General features: G+C 42.4%; 1 protein-coding gene across 3 annotated transcripts in view; it reads left to right on the top strand.

The window, feature by feature from the left end:
* LOC126535679 (saccharopine dehydrogenase-like oxidoreductase) overlaps positions 1-21,835 on the top strand; it is a 227,825-nt gene that overhangs the window by 50,372 nt on the left and 155,618 nt on the right. For all 3 annotated transcript variants that reach the window (XM_050182499.3, XM_050182501.3, XM_050182500.3), the window contains exon 2: positions 11,818-11,924. In XM_050182499.3, the coding sequence (XP_050038456.1) occupies positions 11,818-11,924 (107 nt within the window). The remainder of the gene's footprint in view (positions 1-11,817; positions 11,925-21,835) is intronic.

Here is a 21,835-nt window from a genome sequence, read left to right as displayed (position 1 = left end):
CCGCCAATGGAAACTGACTCTTGCAATGTTTAACACCCAATCCCTCTCGAGTGAGGCCAGCTTAGCTGGACTCTTTGAAGAACTATCAGACATTGTTTGGGATATCACCGGCCTTAGTGAGATTAGAACTGGTGAGGCTTATACAATGCTGAATAATGGACATGTCCTCTGCAATAGAGGTCTCTTAGATAAGAAGACATACAGGGTAGGATTCCTAATTCATAAGGACATAGCGGGCAACATTGACAAATTCTACAGCATTAATGAGAGCGTAGCTGTAGTCGTAATCAAACTTAATAAGAGGCATAGATTAAAGGTAGTACAAGCCTACATTCCAACATCCAGTCAGATGATGAGGATGTAGATCAGTTTTATGAAGATGTTGAATCATCGATGAGAAAAATGCAAACTCAGTATACTGTAGTAGCGGGGACTTCAATGCAAAAGTGGGGAAAAAGCAGGCTGGTGAACAAACAATTGGCAACTACAGTGTCGATTCTAGGAACGCTAGAGGAGAGATGCTGGTAGAATCCGCAGAAAGGAATAAGCTTCGAATAATGAACACCTTTTTCAGGAAGCGTAGCAACAGGAAGTGGACCTGGAAAAGCCCTAATGGTGAAACAAGAAATGAAATTGACTTCATACTTTCTGCTGATCCCAGCATTGTGCAAGATGTAGAAGTGATAGGTAGGCTAAAGTGCAGTGATCATAGGTTAGTGAGGGCTAGGATTCACCTCAATTTGAAGACAGAGCAAAATTGGTCAAGAAGAAACAGGTCAGCCTAGAAGCAGTGAGGGTAAAACCAGACCAATTCAGGCTGGTGCTTGCAAACAAATATGCAGCCTTAGAACAGAGAGATGACGATGGCATATAGCTAATGAATGGACTAGGCTGGCTTCAGAGGCAGCAATTGAAGTGGGAGGCAAGCCACCAACACAACCAGTAGGCAAGCTCTCCCAAGTAACAAAGGACCTAATAAAGAAACGATAAAGAATGAAAGTCCAACTCAAGAGATAGATAGAATTTGTAGAACTGTCAAAACAGATCAATAAGGCAAAAATAAGTGATGTTCGAAACTAAGATGAGAAAGACTGAAGAAGCCGTAAAAAATCGATGCAGCCTGAAATCGGTGAGAAAGAAACTTGGCATAGGACAAACCAAGATTTAAGCACTGAAGGATAAGCAGGTTAATATCATCAGCAATCTCGAAGATATAGTAAAAGAAGTGGAAGAATTCTATACTGACCTGTACAATACCCAGAGGAGTCAGGTTACATTCATTAGAAACAGTAATGAACAGGATACAGAAACTCCTCCTATAACTAGCGATGAAGTCAGAAGGGCCTTGCAAGACATAAAACGAGGAAGAGCTGCAGGAGAAAATGGAATAACAGTCAATTTAATCAAAGATGGAGGAGACATAATGCTTGGAAAACTGGCGGCTCTTTATACAAAGTGTCTATCCACGGCAAGGGTCCCAGAAAACTCGAAGAATCCAAACATTATACTAATCCACAAAAAGGGAGACGTTAAAGAATTGAAAAATTATAGGACCATTAGCTTACTTACAGTATTAAATAAAATATTTACCAAAATAATATTCAATAGAATAAGGGCAACACTGGACTTTAGTCAACCGAGGGAGCAGGCTGGCTTCAGGAAGAAATACTCTACTATGAATCGCATCCATGTCATCAATCAGGTTATCAAAAAATCCGCACAGTGCAGTAAGCCTCTCTGTATGGCTTTCATAGAATACAAAAAGGCATTTGATTCAGTAGAGATACCAGCAGTCATAGAGGCATTACATAATGAAGGAGTACAGAACGCTTACATATATACCTTGGAATATATCCACAAAGGTTCTACAGCTACCTTAATTCTACACAAGAAAAGCAGGAAGATACCTATAAAGAAAGGGGTCAGACAGAGTCACAATCTCTCTAATGCTGTTCACTGCGAGCTTGGAAGAAGTATTCAAGCCATTAAACTGGGAAGGCTTAAGAGTAAGGATCGACGACGAATATCTCGGCAATCTTAGGTTTGCCGATGACATTGTTCTATTCAGCAACAATACCGACGAGTTACAACAAATGATTAAAGACCTTAACAGAGAGAGAGTGGATTGAAGATTAATATGCAGAAGACAAAGATAATGATAAATAGCCGGGAAAAGGAACAATAATTCAGGATTGCCAGTCAGCCTCTAGAGTCTGTGAAGGAGTACATTTACCTAGGTCAATTAATCACAAAGAACCCTGATCATGAGAAGGAAATTCATAGAAGAAAAAAATGGGTTGGATCGCATACGGCAGACATTGTCAGCTCGTAACTGGAAGCTTACCATTATCATTGGAAAGGAAGGTGTACAATCAGTGCATTTTACCAGTGCTGACATATGGGGCAGAGACTTGGACACTAACAAAGAAGCTTGAGAACAAGTTAAGGACCGCGCAATAGCGATGGAACGAAGATTGCTAAGCATAACGTTAAGAGAAGAGAGCTATTTGGATAAGAGAGCAAACCGGTATAGACAATATTCTAATTGACATCAATGTGTTCGTGTCTTGCCACTCTTTCATCCCTTTTCGTGCGTTAAAAAACCTCAGTTATGGAATACCAAGACGCCCTAACCTACGTTCTTTCAAGAGAAAAAAAATGGAGCTAGGCAGGTCATGTAATGCGCTGGTTAAATAACCGTTGGATCATTAGGGTTAGTACCAAGAGAAGGGAAACACACTCGAGGATGGCAGAAGACTAGGTGGAGGGATGAAATTAGGAAATTCACACGCTCTAGTTGGAATTGGTTAATGCAGGACAAGGGTAATTGGCGATCGCAGGGAGAGGCCTTAGTTCTGCAGTGGACATAAAACAGGCTGATGATGATGATGATGACTGGGAACATACATGACTTTGAGCACTTTTATTTGTTTAACAGTGCCCTGAAAACATTTTCCTAAATAATCATAATATGGCCTCATTAAAGGACGCCATCTCGGGAATCTCATGCCCCCCCCAAAAAAATTTATAATCCTTCAACTGTGAGATGAGTTACCGCACCATTGCCCAGCTTTCTTTGTTTTTGTCTCTGCTAGCACGCTGGAAGCTACACAGCAGAGAAGCCAGGAGGGCAAAGCCCCGGTGAAAAGTTGAGTTTTGCGGCGGCGAGAGGGTTCGTCGTGACACCCCATGGTGACCGCAGCAGACTATGGTACACATCATGCCACTGCCCTCTCGGAGGTCATTCATGAATATGCACTTGCGTGCAGTGCAAAGATTAAAATTTTTTTCTGTCTTTTTTAGATCGCAGACATACATAGTTTTCATTTATGTAACTCAAAATTAGCAGCTTTGTATTACTGAGACAGCTCATGCCATCATGAAATCAGCCAATATCATTGGTGGGCATGTGCGTTCGATGATGCTGCATGACGACATTGCAGAAGTGAGAGCAAGTGATTTTTCGTTGTTTGACAGTCGATAGTACACTCACTGTATGCCGTGCAGTAGTTGGCTTACATGTTCACTACGCCCTCTATGACAGATTGGCACCGTTTCCTTGCTGTGTTCAAAGAGTGCTTCAGGGCCCTTTTAAAATTTGTATAGTTGAAATTCATTTCAAGCCCTTCATTCATTTAGCCCTTGCATTGTTTTAGAACACTCAGTCAATCAATCTTGTTATCTTTTCTCTGAAATGTCTTCAGATATTTGTGTGAAGAACCACAAAGATATCCTTCATTATAAACGTGCATATCTGCTGCTATTTCATGATCCCTAGCAAGCCCATCATCCTTCTCATCATCCCTAACACTCTGCCTGGCACATGTCATTATTTTGACGTAGTAGTTCTGCGGAAACCCGCAAGGTGGAGAGAAGTAATGAATAAAGGGAAAAACGGACATCCACCCGTTCGTAGCAATTGCTACAAAGGAAACCCATACGGGTTCCTCGAAAGAAAAGCCTCCGAGTTGAAGAAAAATTCGTTCTGGTCCGGGACTCGAACCCGGGACCACCGCCTTTCCGGGGCAGCCGCTCTACCATCTGAGCAAACCAGGCGGCTATGAGATGGCAGGGCGAAGTCGAATTTGTCGGCAACACGAAGCAAAGGCAAGAGTTTGACGTAGTTCTGCGGAAACCCGCAAGGTGGAGAGAAGTAATGAATAAAGGGAAAAACAGACATCCACCCGTTCGTAGCAATTGCTACAAAGGAAACCCATACGGGTTCCTCGAAAGAAAAGCCTCCGAGTTGAAGAAAAATTCGTTCTGGTCCGGGACTCGAATCCGGGACCACCGCCTTTCTGGGGCAGCCGCTCTACCAGGCGGCTAGCAGATGGCAGGGCAAAGTCGAATTTGTCGACAACACGAAGCAAAGGCAAGAGTTTGACGTAGTAGTTCTGCGGAAACCCGCAAGGTGGAGAGAAGTAATGAATAAAGGGAAAAACGGACATCCACCCGTTCGTAGCAATTGCTACGAACGGGTGGATGTCCGTTTTTCCCTTTATTCATGTCATTATTTTGCTTTGAATTTCTTGTAAAGTGCACAACCTGATGCTCATGCTCTGGTCACTATCCATGCGACTATCACAGCTTTGCTTGACTGTTGTCACTCAGAGGAACTTCTTGCAGGACTGATTGGTGTGCGAGTGTCAAAACCAATACTTGGTGCAAAACAGACACACAGAAACAAAACAGACGAAAGCAGCACAAAAGACGCTACACCAAGTCTAGAAGAACAACAGGACAAGGGTCAACTCGCGACTGAGGTTTTATTTGACATGAGCCAGATTTATACTAATGCAAGAAAAGAAAAAAAAAATACAGGAAAGAACATACACCTGAGATGAAGCTTAAGGTGGTAGGCCACATTCAAAAGTCAGCTTCCTTTCACAATTTTTTTTTGTTTTTTATGTTTTATGTGTGCCCAAACATTCAGCAACATGTTGCAAAAGAAGTTAGCTTCCTATGTTCATTAGCTTGAAAGTTACAGTGAGTTTTCGAGCCCATATCCTCGTATTGCAAAAGGGAAAATCTGTACTATTTCTTTTGTATAAATAATCAAAATAACTTTTTTTGTTTTATGTTGTTGCTGAGCAGCCACATGAACAAACGGAGAGTCTAGTGCATCTCATGGGGGCTCCAGCTATGAATCTGGTCCATCACATGGTTTGAATGTTTTACATCTTTCTCAAGACAAGATTTTGCCCCACCTCAGGTTATGCAAACATTGATAACTTTTTTTTAAATTAACATTTTGATATGAAATATTGCACACTCATTCCTTACATAGAGATGTGTGCAACAAACTAGAACAAAATAAAATGATGCAGTATTTTTGCATTTACAGCTCATTTTGCAAATAAATTTAGTCCAAATTGGCAATTTTTTTCACTTTGCTCAGTTTTTCAAACATTACTTTCTTAATGCTTATCCCATTGCATTTATCTTAGTTCATAGCACAGGTCCCCCACTTAGCTATGTAAATGCCAAAGCATTACTCAATTCAGCAGTTTATTAGTTACTTATCACTGCTGGCATGACTAGCACATTTATCACATTTTATGATAAAAGTTACCTGCCAGAAAAATTAAATGGACCATTTTCTGCACTTTAAATAGTTGGATAAGTTAAATAAGACATGCTTATTCAGGAAATAAAGCTGTTTAAATTCTGTATTCCAATCTAAAAAAAAATTCTTTCTGGCCTATCACCTTAACTTGCGCATGCCCTAACTCAAGTGAGGGCCAAAAAAGGCCCTTGGAATGAATGTCTGTACAATGAAATTACCTGTATAACAAATGATTACATTGTCCTGGCTGAATTCCTATCTATCATATAGAAATGTGTGCTTCTTTATCTTTCTCCTGTGACCACTTTTCACCAGCTAATAAATGTTAAACGTTATCGCTCAGTGCAAGACGCATATGCATGATTTGGAACTTACGCGAATGTCATCGTTGATGCTGTATGTTATGCATGTACGACACGAATTGTGTAATCGTTTCTGTAAACCACGTGGGCACCAGCTATTACACTAGAACCTTTGACGAGTGATGTATAAAAGCCGACGTGCTTGACCCGCTGATCAGATTTCGACGATTGCCGACTCTGTTCACCGCTATCGTTGTGCTTCAAGTGTCACTTGCTTTTGTGGGCACAGGTTTACCAGATAAAAAAATGGTTTTGTAATTCACATTTTTGCACTGTCACTACTTTGTGACAATATGTATTGTAAAAGCCTCTTCAGCCAAGACCACTAAAACAAACTTGCTTGTGCACCAGCAAAACGAGAACAAGGTGGAAGCAGGAGCCAACATTTCGACAAGTGGACTGGTCTTCTTCAAGGCGACATATGCTTTCCTTGTCACAGTATATATAGGTGGGGTTCTTCTAAAGGGGAGAGGGCCGTAAGGTGGGTGGGTGCAGCAACGAGCAAAGGTGTGTTAGCAGCGAGGGTGTAGAATTGAGAATAAAGGAGTGCTGTGCTCAAGGCCAGTGACAAGGCCGTCTGTCAATCGCATGTCAATGGCTGTGTGTCAGCTGGCGTGTCAAAGGAGTGCACAGCAGCCCTCTATTACTTGTTTCGCTGGTGGTTGTGGACTATAGTGTCTCTGAAAGAGATAATAGAAGGAGTGTCAGAAACCGGTGCTCGTGAAAAAAACATGAATTTAAGTGTCTTAGATGTGTTGCTTTACATTGCACGCAAGTAGTAGCGCTGCCACTGCCCTCTGCAGTCACAACTATGCTGCAGTCAGCGCTAGTGTATGCAATGCAATTGTTGAGCATGCCAGTGGGTATTCCAGTTCTGCTGCACAGCTCCAGGAATCACTGAGCTCATACAACACTTTTTGCAACGTAGGAGTTAGTGTGATCGCTGATAAGTGTGTCACTGTTGATGGCGATTTCATGCAACTGAAGGCAGATGATGTTTTTGAAGTCAACAATGATGGCATGGGGATGAAGTTCAACGAAGGCATCAGTGACAAAGAGCCTGCAGAGTTTTGGCTATGGAGGCAGTAGCAGCATTGAGTTCTCTGCAAGCTGTACCTTGCGTTGCTCCATGGTTCCATGCAGAATGTGCTGAGAACTGCATGTAATAAGACCAGCTGCATTTGTACGTTCCATTGGACAAAGTGTGCAGAAGAAAATTAGTGACTTTGTTTACTGAGTATCTTTGGAGTTTAAGTTAAATAAGTGTTTTGCTTTACGGAGCATGCCTAGCCTGCAGTATTGTGTGGGGTAGGATGCACAATATTTACAATGAAGTGACTTGTAATAAAGAATTTTGGAAGTCCCGAGTGATTTATTATAGAACCATATGGCCGTATCTCTTGCGCTGACAATGTGATGGATGGCTAGCTAATACAAGTCTTAATTTTCACGTGATCAGCATGATCAACAAGGTAGCCTTCATGGTTACCCGTGTTCTTTCTGAGCAAGCAGCACTTTTGTATCAATAAAATTGTCCATGTACAGTTGTGCACGTACATAGAAATGTGAATGTCCAAAATTGTTTGTTGATAATTTGTGTTTGTGTAAAAGCAGAATAACAGAGTGGTAAAGTATATGTTTGCCAAACTGGCTGCTGCGTTAACGTGAAATTGCGCAATGACCTATTATCATTAAATGTCGGAAATTGGCACTTGTCTGTAAAAGAAGTTTAATGATCAGAAAGTGTTGTTTGTTCACAAAGAACACAGAGCACATATAATCGTAGGAGCAATGCTTATTGTGCGAAAATGGTGACATGTGCTACCCAGTCAGCCATTTGCACCGTCGGCAAAAGAGATACCTTATAGGCGCCGGTTGGCCCTTGCCAGTGATGTGCTGGCAAACAGCAAAAGTCGGAGCACTGGCATGCGAAGCAGACGATGGGGCTCGCGGTGTTTCCGGTGATCTCGCACTGCGGATTTTAAGGCATGACATACCGTAAATATGCATGTCAGGTGTCTGTTTTTGAGAAAAGTCGCCACTTGTAAGAGGCAAGCCACGTTCATGGCATCAAGTAATCTATTAAGTAGAAAAATAGTACAAATTTCTGTGTAATTGTGCCCCACGAACTGAGCTCACCGTGGCAAGCTAAGAACTCCAGCAGTTATATTTCAGATGTTATTTTGCTGTGCATGTTAACATTGTCCCATATTTAATTCTCTTTCTCTGTCCGTTGTAATTTTTATCTTTGCAATGCTTCACCATTCTTAATGCTTTAGAAACTAGCGCAATCTTCAGTCGGGGTCCATTTCACATAGCTTAGTGCGACGAGAGCCCGCTGTCGTGACGAGTGTGAACACTCCGGTGTGTTTGTCGTTGATGCACAGCAAATAGTCATGTGCTGCTCGCAACCATCAGAGCTGGGAAGCATCAGGAAGGAAAATATACCCTAAAGGGAGAACACCGTTTTGACAGCAAAATAATGACTGCAGATCTGAGTGTTCGCCTTCGGTGCCCTTGCGCCGGAGCCGTTACACCTGCGGAGGCGAAGATGGGCAATTCACAGGGGACACGAAGCTCATGCATATGAAGGGCTCCTTTAATAATGTTAGAACAACTAGATCATAGTAAAGCAGCATCGGAAATGTACATTGCTCAGAAATTGAAACGCGATACTTGGAGTGCTCAGCTGTTGCTGTTTTTTTTTTCTTTGCCATAGGTGATCACCTATGGCAAAGGGATTGCCATGGGACGAAATGCAGTCACAATGCATCACAAAGGTTCTCGCTTTCACTGTATACCACTATGCATCGGCTCGGCGTCCCCAGTTCTTACAATTGGTACAAAAAGCACCGGGGATCACGTGCTTCGAGTATCGTGTTTCAATTGCTGAGCACTGTGCGTACCCCTCCCCCCCCTGTCAAAAGTTTCCGGAACACAACATCCGAGTACAATCTAAATTTCACTGCAGCCTGGGCACAGGTCCTCGAATCGAAATGTAGAGTTGGTGCTTCTTTGTAGAATCATTATATTCCTGACATACATTTCAGACTCTGTGCTGAGATCGTGAAAAAAATTTAACATATTTTAATTTTCTGTGCTCCAAGAACTTCAGAGGTCGGCAGTACTGTTGCCTACAGACCATGTGTATCCAGTTTTCTGGTCGTTCCATCAGGTGAGGCCGCGATGAAAAAAACGATTGAAATGAATGGCCTAACCAGCTTCGGTCATGTTTCAGTAACTATTAGTGCACCCAAAAACGCATCATGTTTGATCAGATTTGGTTTCATGTGGTATTTCAGCAATGGAAACAGGAGAAACAACGGAACATATTAGGCCAAGGTAGCTGGCGGCTGTGTCTGCTTTCCCCAGCCCAACTGCCACTTGCCATTACATTCGCGGCCCCGCTGCATGAAGACGCCACTGTTCCAAACTCGTTCCGCGCCCGGTGTCTATAGTAGTAGTGTAATTCTTTCGGATGGCGCTGATGAGCTCTCCTATTTTTTTATTTGTCTTGGCGCACATGAGAGCTAAAATTCATTCGCATTGTACTTTTTTGCTAGTTTTTTTTTCTTGCTTTTCTTGTCTATGTATAAGTTAAACATACACTATGTTAAATAACACTGTAATGGTTAGTTCAGCGCTTTTTCTGCTGCAATTCTTAGGTTTTTGTTGCATATTTCGCACTGTTTTCTCCGTAGTGCAAGTGTACCTGTTGACCAGTTGTCAATTTTTCTACAGACAAAAAAAAAATGGATGTGCTATTTGCGTTGCGACCCAAAACAGGTGAAGGCAGCACAATAGGCCCATTTGATTTTCTCGCACCACCTGAACCAGTTTACGAGGTGCTGCACCTTGCCATTTGTTTCAGCGGTGCGAAAATGGTGCCCATTGAATCATGCCGTATATTTCAAAGTTCAGGGCTGGTTCACAGTTTTTTTGCATCCTCCCTGCTGACAGTGCTTATGCGGTGCGTGTATGCAGGTGCTAAACAGCAGCAAAGCAGATGAATGGCTGTAAGGGCTGTTCAAACACATCTTACACGCTTCTGCTGTGTCTATGCAGTGCGGGATGTGCTGTAAACGCCTTGGAAGCCAATGAATACCGGTGGTTCTGAAACTTGTCTGCACCTTGGCACTCGTTCGCATGTTGCATTCTATCTGCACCAATGAAATAAAGCTGCATGATTTCTGAACTTCCCTTGCCCTGCTGTAAACTGATCCACAGTGGTGCAAGTGAATCCAATGGACATAATAGTGTAGAAGAACACACTTTCTGTTCACTCTGTACTGCAGCCCAAAAAATGTTCAGCCGATTAACCTTGCCACTCTACTAAGCCATGACAAGCACACTGCCAATCGACAGTTGGTCTTTCTGATGAGTTACAAGCCATAAATGATAGTTGTATTAATGCTGCTACCAATCGACCGTTCGTAGTAGCACTCATCCTTTTTGCATGCATCTTTAAAAAAAAAAAATTAAATTATGGGGTTTTACGTGCCAAAACCACTTTCTGATTACGAGGCACGCCGCAGTGGAGGACTCCGGAAATTTCGACCACCTGGGGTTCTTTAACGTGCACCTAAATCTAAGTACACGGGTGTTTTCGCATTTCGCCCCATCGGAATGCGGCCGCCGTGGCCGGGATTCGATCCCGCGACCTCGTGCTCAGCAGCCCAACGCCATAACCACTGAGCAACCACGGCAGGTCGTGCATCTTTTTGTGTCAACTGAAGAAATGTTCACTTGTAATAGTACTTGTATGTAAATTCAACAGCATAAGGCTCCCATTCCCAATAATAACTACGGCCAGTTCCCTCCCTTCAGTTTCACCCAATTTGCTTCCGACTACAACTACTTATTACCAAGATCAAGAAATAATTATGGCACATTTACGACAAATTTTTCAATCACACTACTATGCAATTTTTTACTATCCCATGTTAGGGAACAATGACTTTAGAAGTCATCAAACTTGTGAATTTTTTTTTTCACTTACCATAATGTAATTATTCCACCAGTTACCATTTGTGACAATAATTGTTCTGTGTTATTGAGATAAGTTTTCCTGTTACCTGCTGGCTCCAGAAATACCGTTTCTGGCTTCACTACTATATTTAGTTTTTCTATATAGTAGTGTACTAACGAGAGATACACTTTTAGGCCAGTTGACTCTGATATTTTTGTCAACATCTGTGCTGTATTTTTCCGAGTATAGCGCGCACCTTTTTTTCTGAGAAAATGGATAACAAAATTGCCTGCGAATCACAGTTGAATATGAAACCAAGACTGCATTCGCGGTATCGACATCAGCTTACCATCAGACGCACCGTCATCGCAAGATGACAACAGAGCACATGTCCATGAAGGTTGCTGTGGGTCGTGCCGTGGGTTCTCTTTGTGTTTGACTATGATCTGTATTGGTCTTCTCGGTCGACCGCTCTCAGAAACGCCAGATGTGTGGCTGCCAGTGTTTCTGGCTCCGTGCCAAGCTCTGCCAAGAATACTGCCCCTGTGTGCTTGGTATCTGTGGCTATTGAAATGCAAATGGCAACGACGACGCATTGCTTTCATTGCCAAAGCTTTCATTGTGAAAGCACACTACAAGAAACATTTCCCTTCTGTGAAGGTAAAGTCTGAATATCTCATTTTTTTCTGATTGCAAATGTGAGGGGGCATGCTATATTTTTCTTTTATATATTGGGGCAGGTTACATTCAGCTGCACTTTTATTACCTTAAACCCGTGAAAATTGGGTGTTAGATTCAGGGATGCATTAGAATCGGGTATATATGGTAATCCACATTTTGTAACCTTGCCGTGTGGTTTAAATTGAAACTGAAACAGTCCTTCCTTGGAGCCTGCTGACATTGCAGTGTCTGTCGTGCAGAGGGTGCCCTGGACAACGTGCCCGTGATCGTGGCTGATGTGGCGAACGAGGAGTCCCTGCTGGATATGGCCAAGCGGACGCGCTTGGTGCTCAACACAGTCGGTCCGGTCGGTGTCTGCCGTTGTGGCCTTTTGGATGTGCCGAGTGTTGCATAAGAGTACCAGGCATACACAATTTTTTCACCCAACTGATTTCTGCTCAGGTTTCATACAGAGGTAGCATTTTGCAGTGGGCTTTGTTTAATACTGTGTTTGTGAAAATTGTACATCTTGCCTGTTTTGTTCACACTAAAACAAAAAGGAGCTCCATCTGCTGTGATGACACTTACAAAAACAATATTGCTTCTGCTGCAACATAACAGTGGTGCCATATGTCGCTGCTACAAAAAAGATACGTTCCATCATAGTGGTGACAGATGTCACCCCATTTCACTATGAAATACTCATTTTTTTTTATGTGGCATTGCTGTGGACAATACACTACAGGCAAGTGATGCTCACAAACATAGCAATAGAGTAAACCCTCTGCTAAGTATACAACTATGTGAAATTTGAGTGGTAATTAGCGAGTGGTTTAGCTAGAACGATCATGTACAGCTGGCACTCGTTATTTATACAGTATGCCATATTTGTGTATTTCTTAATTTTGTGCTTGAAAAGAAGGTTGCAGAAGAGGAAATGAATCAAAAGATGAACACACAGTACACAATGGTGCACACAAGTAACTGGTTGGTTCTATTACTGATTATAAATAACAAAGTGCTTTGGCTAACAACCCTTAATTGAAGTTGCAAATGCGTGAAATGTTGCTACAATGTGTCAGGTTTCAGTTTTTCTTTATGACCCCCTCATGCCTCTATTGCCTTTTATGCATGAGACACACTGGCCTTTGTTCTGCAGTGGACATAGAATGTAATCGTGATGAAAGAATTAGTCAGCCGTGGTTCAGTATGAAGATGAGCATAGTTCAGGTTGGCGATTTTTGTTGGGATAGCAATTACATAGACACCTGCCGTGGTTTCTCAGTGGCTATGGTGTTGGGCTGCTGAGCACGAGGTCGTGAGATCGAATCCTGGCCACGGCGGCCGCATTTTGACGGGGGCGAAATGTGAAAACACCCTCCACTATGGCGTGCCTCATAATCAGAAAGTAGTTTTGGCACGTGAAACCTCATAATTTAATTTCTAATTCCAGCTGCATTTTTGCTGTCAACATCGCTGTTGCCGTGATGTTCCATATAAAGTCTAGGGGCGAAAATACTGTCGCCGTGCTACTTATGCTGTACGTGCAGGTGAAAGCCCGCGAAGGCTCAATCTCGTGCACCACATGTGGAGGAAAGCGGGGAGGCAGAGCAGGAGGGAAGGGGGGCAGCTTAGACTCTGCCAACAAGTGTGTACTTTGCATGGTCGAGTGCACCGTGGCTGGGATCTGCAGGCGACTGATACCTTTGTGCACGGTGTGTTCTCTCCATTATCATGTTGAAGCGATAGACTGCACGAAGGTCACTTTGCTCACTGCTGCAGCCGCATTTGCTCATACCAGCGTTTTGACAGTGAGTGTCTGTGCTCATCGAGTGTGATGTGTTCATGTTTGCTTCTGCATGTTTTATTTTTATTTTATTTTTTCACAATACTGCGGACATCTGTCTAAGCAGGAGGGGGCTACGTGAGCAAATACAAAAAAAAGCAAACATAGAAATATATACAAGGGATACAGTCAACAAGATGCATCAAGTGGGTGGTTGTAACCAGTGGGAATTACCAGGTAGGGCATTCCAATCATTGACTGTTTTCTTAAAAAATGAGTTTTTGAAAACGTTTGTGCAAAGATCGGTTTTAAATCTGGCTGTGTTTGTGGCGGGAAATTCGAAATGTGTCCTTAATAATATAGTCGCGCGATTGTATTCCTAGTTTCCCGTAATAAAGCTGGCGAAAGAAATTTAATCTAGCAGTTTTTCTTCGATTAGTTAGTGGTTCCAAGTTTGCGGCTTCCAGCATACTCGTTGGGGAATCGCGTCGTTTGAAGCGCTTATAAATGAAGTGCGCGGCTAACCTTTGAATTCTTTCTAGTTTTTCAATACCTACCACTGTGTGCGGACCCCAAACAATACTCGAATATTCTGAGAGGTCTAACGTACGTTTTATAGGCTTTTAATCTTAGTGAGGATGTGGAGTCACCTAATTTAAACTTTAGAAATCCTAATCTTTTTCGGGCTGCACAGGTTATATTGTCTATGTAAGGCACCCAGGATAGACGTGAAGTTAAAGTTATCCCCAAGTATTTGCAGCTTTCTACTTTCCTAATCTTATTATCCTTCATTTTGTACAAGTATTCTAGCTTTCTTAACTTATTTGTAATACACATATGCAATGTTTTGTCATAATTAATAACCATATCCCATTCATTGCACCATTCTGCCAACCTATCCAAGGTTTCTTCCAGAAAAAGCTGATCAGAGAGTTCGAATGTTGCTAAATATAATACAATAATCTGCCAACAATTCATACTATGCTTGTTAATTTAGTTAGTAAGCGAATGTTTCCAAGTTTCTACAGCCGATAAAACTACTATCTTCGTCTAGCTGTCTGTCTATTCGCTATCGCAATTGATGCTTTGCCTTTTGGCTGAAACTACGACTTTTTTTTCTCTACCAGGTATGCTGTCGCTGTGTCCAACTGACACGTTGCATGCACCTATTTGTAAAGCTGTGACAGAATTTCAGTGTTTTGTGGCCTAAGAGTAGTAGCTGTAGTACCACCCTAGGGTGTAGACGAGGGTGCAAAGTTAAGTTGGTGATTTTTTCTTCAACATTATCAGCACTGCAGGTGACGAAACAAGACATGTACAATCAGGGCATATGCAATGACTTTCGACCAAATTTTCTTTGGAGCCGAGCAAAACATGCTATATAACGCACAGATGACAAGCTTGTAGACAAAAAAAAAAAACAGTTGTAAGTGATTTAGTCCGCCAGCTGGAAAAGTTGAAACGCAGTGACAACTCAAATAATCAAGAAAGCAAAGATATCACATGGAAAACAAAAGCTGTTCTACAGATGTTAACATTCTTTGTTCTGTTGATTCCTTTTCTAGACTTGACTTTATTGAGTTAGATTTTTCACTCCTGACCAGACAAACCTTTCAAACGAATGTTTGACAGGCTTCAAGTGTCATTTCTGTTTAAAATTTGATATGAAAATTCTGAAAGTATATTTCTCTTGAGTCATGCTGTAACATTCTGCAAAAAGCTTGTGTGTACATCATTGTTGTGACAAATGGATGCGCGCCTGGTTGGCTGTGATGACAGATTTGACTGAGATAACTTGACCAAGAGGGTGGCCTACTCGTAAGTCGCTGGAAGAACCTATTTGGGGGGGGGGGGGGGTGCATGGGAGAATTGCTTCGCTTGAGACATTAATGCGACCGCCGAAGCGTGCCTTGCCAAGCGGAGACGCTCAGCTGACGTCTTTGCACGAAAGAGAGGCGACATGTCTTCCTCCTGAATGAATACACGTCTTTCAGCTTCAATTTTCTCCATCTGTGCCAGTGCGTGCAGCCATGCATTGTGTCATTGCTTGTGTACTATGATGATAAGGTTCGTTTAATAATTCAATTAAATGCATCCAAGATGTTGGGCTTTGGTGCATTCAGTGAAAGATAAGGCTGGCTGCAAACCACAAGCAACAATAAATGTATCGGCAAGAGATAACAGGCCCACTAATAAACCAAGACTAGGACTAGGAGTTACTACAGCCCATCGAAAAGTCACAACGATCATTATGTCACAAGACACACTAAGAAGTTATGGAGTCAACAGAGAGTTAACTAAGTTATCAAGGAATAACAAAAGTCACAAGCAAATAAAGGGTTCCCCAGATGTGGTGATGGCCTTTGAGCAGTCCAATTTGTGACGGCACTAACTGTGTGAGGCAGGAGTCGGAAGAGAGTAGCCGGTTGCAGGCGGCCAACATGACAATACGCTCGACTGTTGCCTTGCAGTCAGGAAGTAGTCATAGCGGGAGGTCCCAGGCTCTGCAGAAGATAGCAGGGAATGAGTGTAAGCCCTTTGGATCTAGTTCATAGTTTAAGAATAGACAGGTACTTAACAATGTCCAGCAATTGGTTCCTTCCATGTTCATAGTTTGTGCCTCTCCTGCTACTGGTGCTACAGGATAGGGGGCTTTTATGCAGTTACTGTGTAGGGTCCCGTTAGAGTTGCGTCAGGGTACACCATTTTAGCCTCCAAAGTTATAGGGTAAAGCCACTCTAAAAAGCTACTAGCTGGAATTGCTGGAGTTGGTGCGAGTGGCACGTGAAAAACAATGGTGCAATTCTGGCTCCCGAAAGGGAGCCTATGAAGTAACTGCAAGGGGCATCTTTGCATCATTTTATAGCACGAAAGCATGGAACTCCTAGGCGCAATTGTCGCCAACATGTATAAAAATGGGGAAGCGTTTTGACAAAACGAAAATATTGTGCTAAAAAAAACACAGTAATAAGCGCTGTCTATCTTGAACATGAATTTGTTAATTTTTCTGTTTTACTGAGGAGCCACAAATAAACAATTTCTGGGGTTACTCGGGCACAGTTTCGGAACTCTCTCATACGGCTTCACGGTTGCATGCGAGATGAAGCATAAGAAGCAGCTTCTGAGTGATTCATAGTTATGATGGAGAATTGGCTCTTTGAATTGTGCTTCTCATAGTTATTGACGTGGTACAAATGCTTTTTTTTTTACTGAGAAACTTTTTGCAAAGCTGAAGAATGAAAGAGCACATGCTGACCACCAGGTATATACTCAAATTATTAAATTGCATGGATTGTTCGAAATGTGTACACTGGAGGAATAGAAGTGCAAGTGCACCGTTTTTCAAGTTGGGCATGCAAGGAGAGGAAAAGTTGTTTGCAGAGTGCAACAATGTCCACACACATTGCTGCTGAGCGAAGTTACTTTTAATTTTGCTATTCTAATCTAGAGTATCTTGTAAACTACTCTAATCATTTATTTACAAGTAGCAGTGTCCACCTAGTCGATTGAATGCTAACACAGAATGCTGGGGTGAAAATGAAGAAAACGCGAATACATGTCTGTACAGACATTTTCCAACGAAAAGTATAATAATGTCTGAATGATGCACGCGATGACTATAATAATGCAAGAACAATTGTTTGTGGCCAAAATAATGTGTGAAGAGGAGCTGTACTTGCAAATGAGGAAATTCGAAGGTTCTCGGACCTCCAAGCAAAAATGAGTGCATGGCGTCAACCACTCGATCAGTACATCTCTATCATTGCCTGCAGTCTAATGCACAATTCAGGCTATGATGCAGCAATTTTCACCTAAGATGCAACACAAACACATAATCTCCAAGCTCAAGTAGAAAGCTTCCTGAAAAGCACGAATTAAGCAGTTGTATAGCAGTGGATGTCCACATTGAAAATCAAGATTAAAGAGGGAGTTCGGTAGGCGGTTTCTTGTTGCATATTCAATTTTCCTTTGCAACTAGCATGGGAAGCAGTAATAATGTCATAGCAAAGCTAGTAGTGTCACAGGAAAAGTAACATTGTGTATTACAAGGCCACTTTGCAATGAAATACTTAAGCACAGGACCTCACGCCGCTAGCAGACAACAGAAAATGATGACCCCAACTCTGCAACACTTTTACTGGCGAAGGAAGAAAGTGGAAACTGATTCGTAGTCAGCTCACTCTGCAGACACATGGTGCTAGTCTAGGTTCAGGCATCCTGCTCTTCTGCATCTTGTCACTTTGCTTCCGCAGCCTTCGACGAAGAGTGGTCGGGAAGTGCACAACTGGCTCGGCAGAGGCCTTGTGAGCCCAGGTCCGAACACCTGTCCATCTTGCACCTCTGCACCAAGCGCCGAAACGTCTTTTAAAGCCCCTCGCTGCTCTCTTTACTCTCCTCTTCTGTTTTCTTCTCCTGTGTTTGTGTGCCTCACCTCTTGGTGTTCGTGTTTTATTTAAATTTTTTTTGTGTCTCTATTGGCACACGCCTAATTTGTGCAGCTCGTGGTCATTGTTATTTTGCATTGCTCCCGGCCATTCGATGAACTATGCTCACGCCCTTCACACCTGACATTTACATCCTGCATTGCACTATTAGGACAGCAGCAATAGACCTATATCACTGCATTCAGGGCACATGCACGGTGGCACTGCCAGCACCATGATGATAGTAACAGCATTCTGAATTGGGCTTATTGTTACATTACTTAACTTGATGAAGCAGGGCTGAACATGAGAGAAATACGTAACTGACTTAGCAACCAAGCCTTTTGATGCCAATACTGTATTCTGGAAGCGAAATGAGCACAAGGGAGCAAACAATGACAGGTACACGAGATATTGCTGTTAGCAGTGCTTTTACACATGCTGGATAGGTACATGGTTTCACTGCGATGTAGTGACAATGAAAGCATGCCGACATAATTGTAACTTTTATGAATAGTGTTGTTCAGGTTATTTACCTAAAGGTAAGCACTCAGCAAGCATGGGTTTACAGTTACATTTCTTGCAATGTTCGGCTAGGTGGGGGCTAACTGAACCTTCTAGACTGAGTACGCGTGCTTGTGATATCATTAATACAATGGCCTATGTAGCAGTGCCTGCAACAGCACCATGTTTGTCGCCTCTTGTCACCATCCTGCGTTTAGCACTGTTTCATTCAAGTTCAGTAATACTTGGTAGTCATTCTGGCTTTTGTGCTGTACCTTATAAGTATGCTGAAGAGACAATGGACTATTTGATGGACTTTTCCAGTGAATTTTAGGGAGAAGTTCGGGAGTACATTTCCTCAACCGCTTTTCCTTTTGTAGAATCTTCTTATTACACCTTCCCAACTTTTGACCTTGAAGGCTAAGCAGGTTTTTCCTTTTGCTTTGTACCACAGTTGCCCATCAGCCCACTAAAAACTGCAGCTGTATTGACACTCGTGCAATCGGTCAATTGACTGCCTGCCACTGTGGCATTCCGTGGCCAGCGCAAGTGATGCTTGTTTCTATTCAACCAGGCATAGATTGTGGAGCAGCAGGACAGTTGCCCCATATTTATGTGCGTTTATGTTCTGTGGCTGACGTGCCCACCTTTCGTTGTAATGCAGAAATGATAAATGAAAATGAAATGAAATACTAATGGCAAGAAAACAGCAGCATTTAATTTTTGCCCTCTTACATTTGGTCAGAACAGAGCTAATCGTATCCCTTGCTCCAACTGCTTCTTTTTTCTCCTGACCCATTTTACTAACTCTATTTTATAGTAACTAACTTCTTTTCATACTGAGTTTGTTTTTAATGTATTTTTTTATTTAGTTGGTTATTTGATGTTTAGTAAATCTGTTTTCTCTTAAGTTTTGACAAAGTGTGTACAGTCGACCCCACTTATAACGATACCGGTTTTAACGATATATCGGTTATAACAATGAGAAGCTGCTGCACTGTCAATTTTATAATGTTTTCCATGGTGAAATAACCTGCTTACTACAATGCCTCGATGCCGCATTATCGGTTATAATGATCAAGTCTGGCTGCTGGGTCTTGTGCTGAAAGGTAGTGAAATCCTTGAAAAGAAAACCAGAAATTTTAGCCGCTGAGCGATGGCCCTGACAACCACCACGCGCTCATTTTTCAGCCTTCTCCACGTGCCTCTCTCCCGTCGCCCCTCCGAGCATGAATGGGCTGTGCGCATAGCTCTATGCCGTGCCACCTTCTGGAACACGAATGGACCGCGCTAACTGCGCTGCTCCCTGATTGCTCACTGGCTCCTCAGTCAGTGCAGTTCTGCAAACAGCTTAATCATTTGTGTTCGTCTTTGTTGGTGACCATTGCCAATGCAATGCATTGCAACTGCCCGGTTATTATTGGCAATGCACGGCGCTGCATGTGAAAAGAAAGCGCACGGCTATAGATTTGGAAACTAAGTGCTTCTAACCGATGAGGCGATCGTCACGAACGTGCTTGCATCCGATAGCGACGGCGATGACAGCACTGATGACATGGTAGGGCAGGCTGCCGCGACATTGTCCTCACAGGAGGTCTGGCAGATGATTCAGTTTTACGGTGTTTTGTTTTCGTGAGAAGTTTCCGCTGCACTACGTGAAGGATGCCTTGGAGAAGGATGTCGGCAAGCTTTGCATAAAGCATGCGGGGCTGAGAGACATAAGGTTCTCTCGTGCAAGCTTGCGACGATCTCGCCTCAGCGTTTCTTCTGCATTTCTCAAGCTGTCTCTGCAAGCTTCTCGCATTTTTTAAAAGGCCGCTTTTGTGGCCACCAAAGCGATGCCTCGGAGGAGCTTGTATGTAACTTGCTGCCTGTGACTCCTTTATATGAGTGCCATTCTTTAACGTCCACAGCCGTGGCTTGTTACACACGATCGAAGCGCCCAGGAAGCAGTTAAACGAGGGAACACAATCAGCAGCCAGATGGAGGAATGTGGTGGGGAGGGGTGCTGGCCTCCCTGCCATTGTAGTTTTCTCAGAACAGCTCTGCCATCCCTTTATTTTAATTTTTTCATGCAACCCGGTTATAACAATTATTGGTTATAACAATGGAATTTTCGTGGCACTTGAATATTGTTATAAGTGGGTTTGACTGTATTCTCACTGATTTCTTTTCGTGTACCATCTGCACGGCCTGCTCTTAACCAGACATCTCTTCATACAGCTGTTTTTTTGAAGCTTCTTTTTTCCCCTCCATTGTTTCAGATATATATATATATTTTTGCCTATCTCTCAACTCTCCAAGGCTATCTCTTCTTACTTTCTGTTTTCTGGGAAAACAGCCAACCAGATTACCAATGCCTGTGTACGTGAGCATTTTTTTTCTTCACTTTTCATCGCCCACAACATCTTATAAGAACCAGAAGCATAACTATGCCCGTTTTTTATTCTACTCTATGCACCTTTCTGTTCTCCTCTCCCATTTGAGGTAGACAAGATAGAGCTGTATTTCCCTGAGTTGGTGCATGCATAATTGTGCCCACCAAGATAGCAGCCCAAACTCAAAGGCACTGATGTGATCAGTGATATTTAAAATGGGTTGCAAACATCTGGAAACATCCCTCATTGGACTCATGCTGGAAGTTCGAATAAACATGTGCAAGCATTATTTAGTGAAACAAGTTGGAAGATTGATGTCTGGGTGCTTGCTCTCGGTACCAGTATGTCATAACCCCTATTTCGTTGTTTTTGACAAAGTCTTGCATCCAGCACATATTTCAAGCAGCTGGAGGGCTGCTTCTCAAGCATGTGCTAGGCACAAGACAGTCTGTTCTCACGTCTGATGTTCCTGTAGAGAGATCCTGCTTGATATCCACATTCTGTAAACTGTTACAAAACTCACTGAAGAATTGAAAATGTTCTATCTGTTTCACAGCAGCATGCTTTACATGTATATAAAGATGCAAAAATGAGGTGGAGGAAAGCTTTTGATGGACTAAATCGATTGGCACCTAAAGAGAAGGACCATTCCATGCCAAATCAACAAGCATTTTTTTTCAACATCACAGATATAGCTGAAAAAATGTGCACCTGTGTTGAAGTTCAAAACTCCATTCTCCACATTTATTTTTGTTGCAAGAACATTTCTAGCATTCTGGCAACAATTTATTTTTCCTGCCTAGATGAGCTAGAAGGCATCAATCAACATCTTTTTCAATGCACATTGTATTATCCAGTCATTCATATACTCTGTATGGCAAGACAATGAAGTGGCGTGGCAGCCAAAATAGTCAATTTTTCAAATATTTAAATATTTTGTGTTTTTAGCACTGGCAAAAGGGAGCGGAATTGCTTGTGAAGTTTGAATATTTTCTTCAGTACACAGGAAAATCCCAAAGGCACAAATTAAGTATAAAATGGTAGCCCGGTTGACAAAGTATAGCCGAAAAATATTTGATGCTTTGAAGGTTCAGCATATCACCTGAAAAAGAAGCATAAAATTGAATATTCTTTTATTTGGTTTGACTTTTTTTTGCCAGAAGCTTCATCTTTAAGGTAAAAAAGG

Source organism: Dermacentor andersoni, chromosome 7 (assembly GCF_023375885.2).
Source record: "Dermacentor andersoni chromosome 7, qqDerAnde1_hic_scaffold, whole genome shotgun sequence".
In the NCBI taxonomy this organism is placed as follows: domain Eukaryota; kingdom Metazoa; phylum Arthropoda; class Arachnida; order Ixodida; family Ixodidae; genus Dermacentor; species Dermacentor andersoni.
Note: the sequence above shows the minus strand (reverse complement) of the source record. Positions and strands in the feature narration are given on the sequence as shown.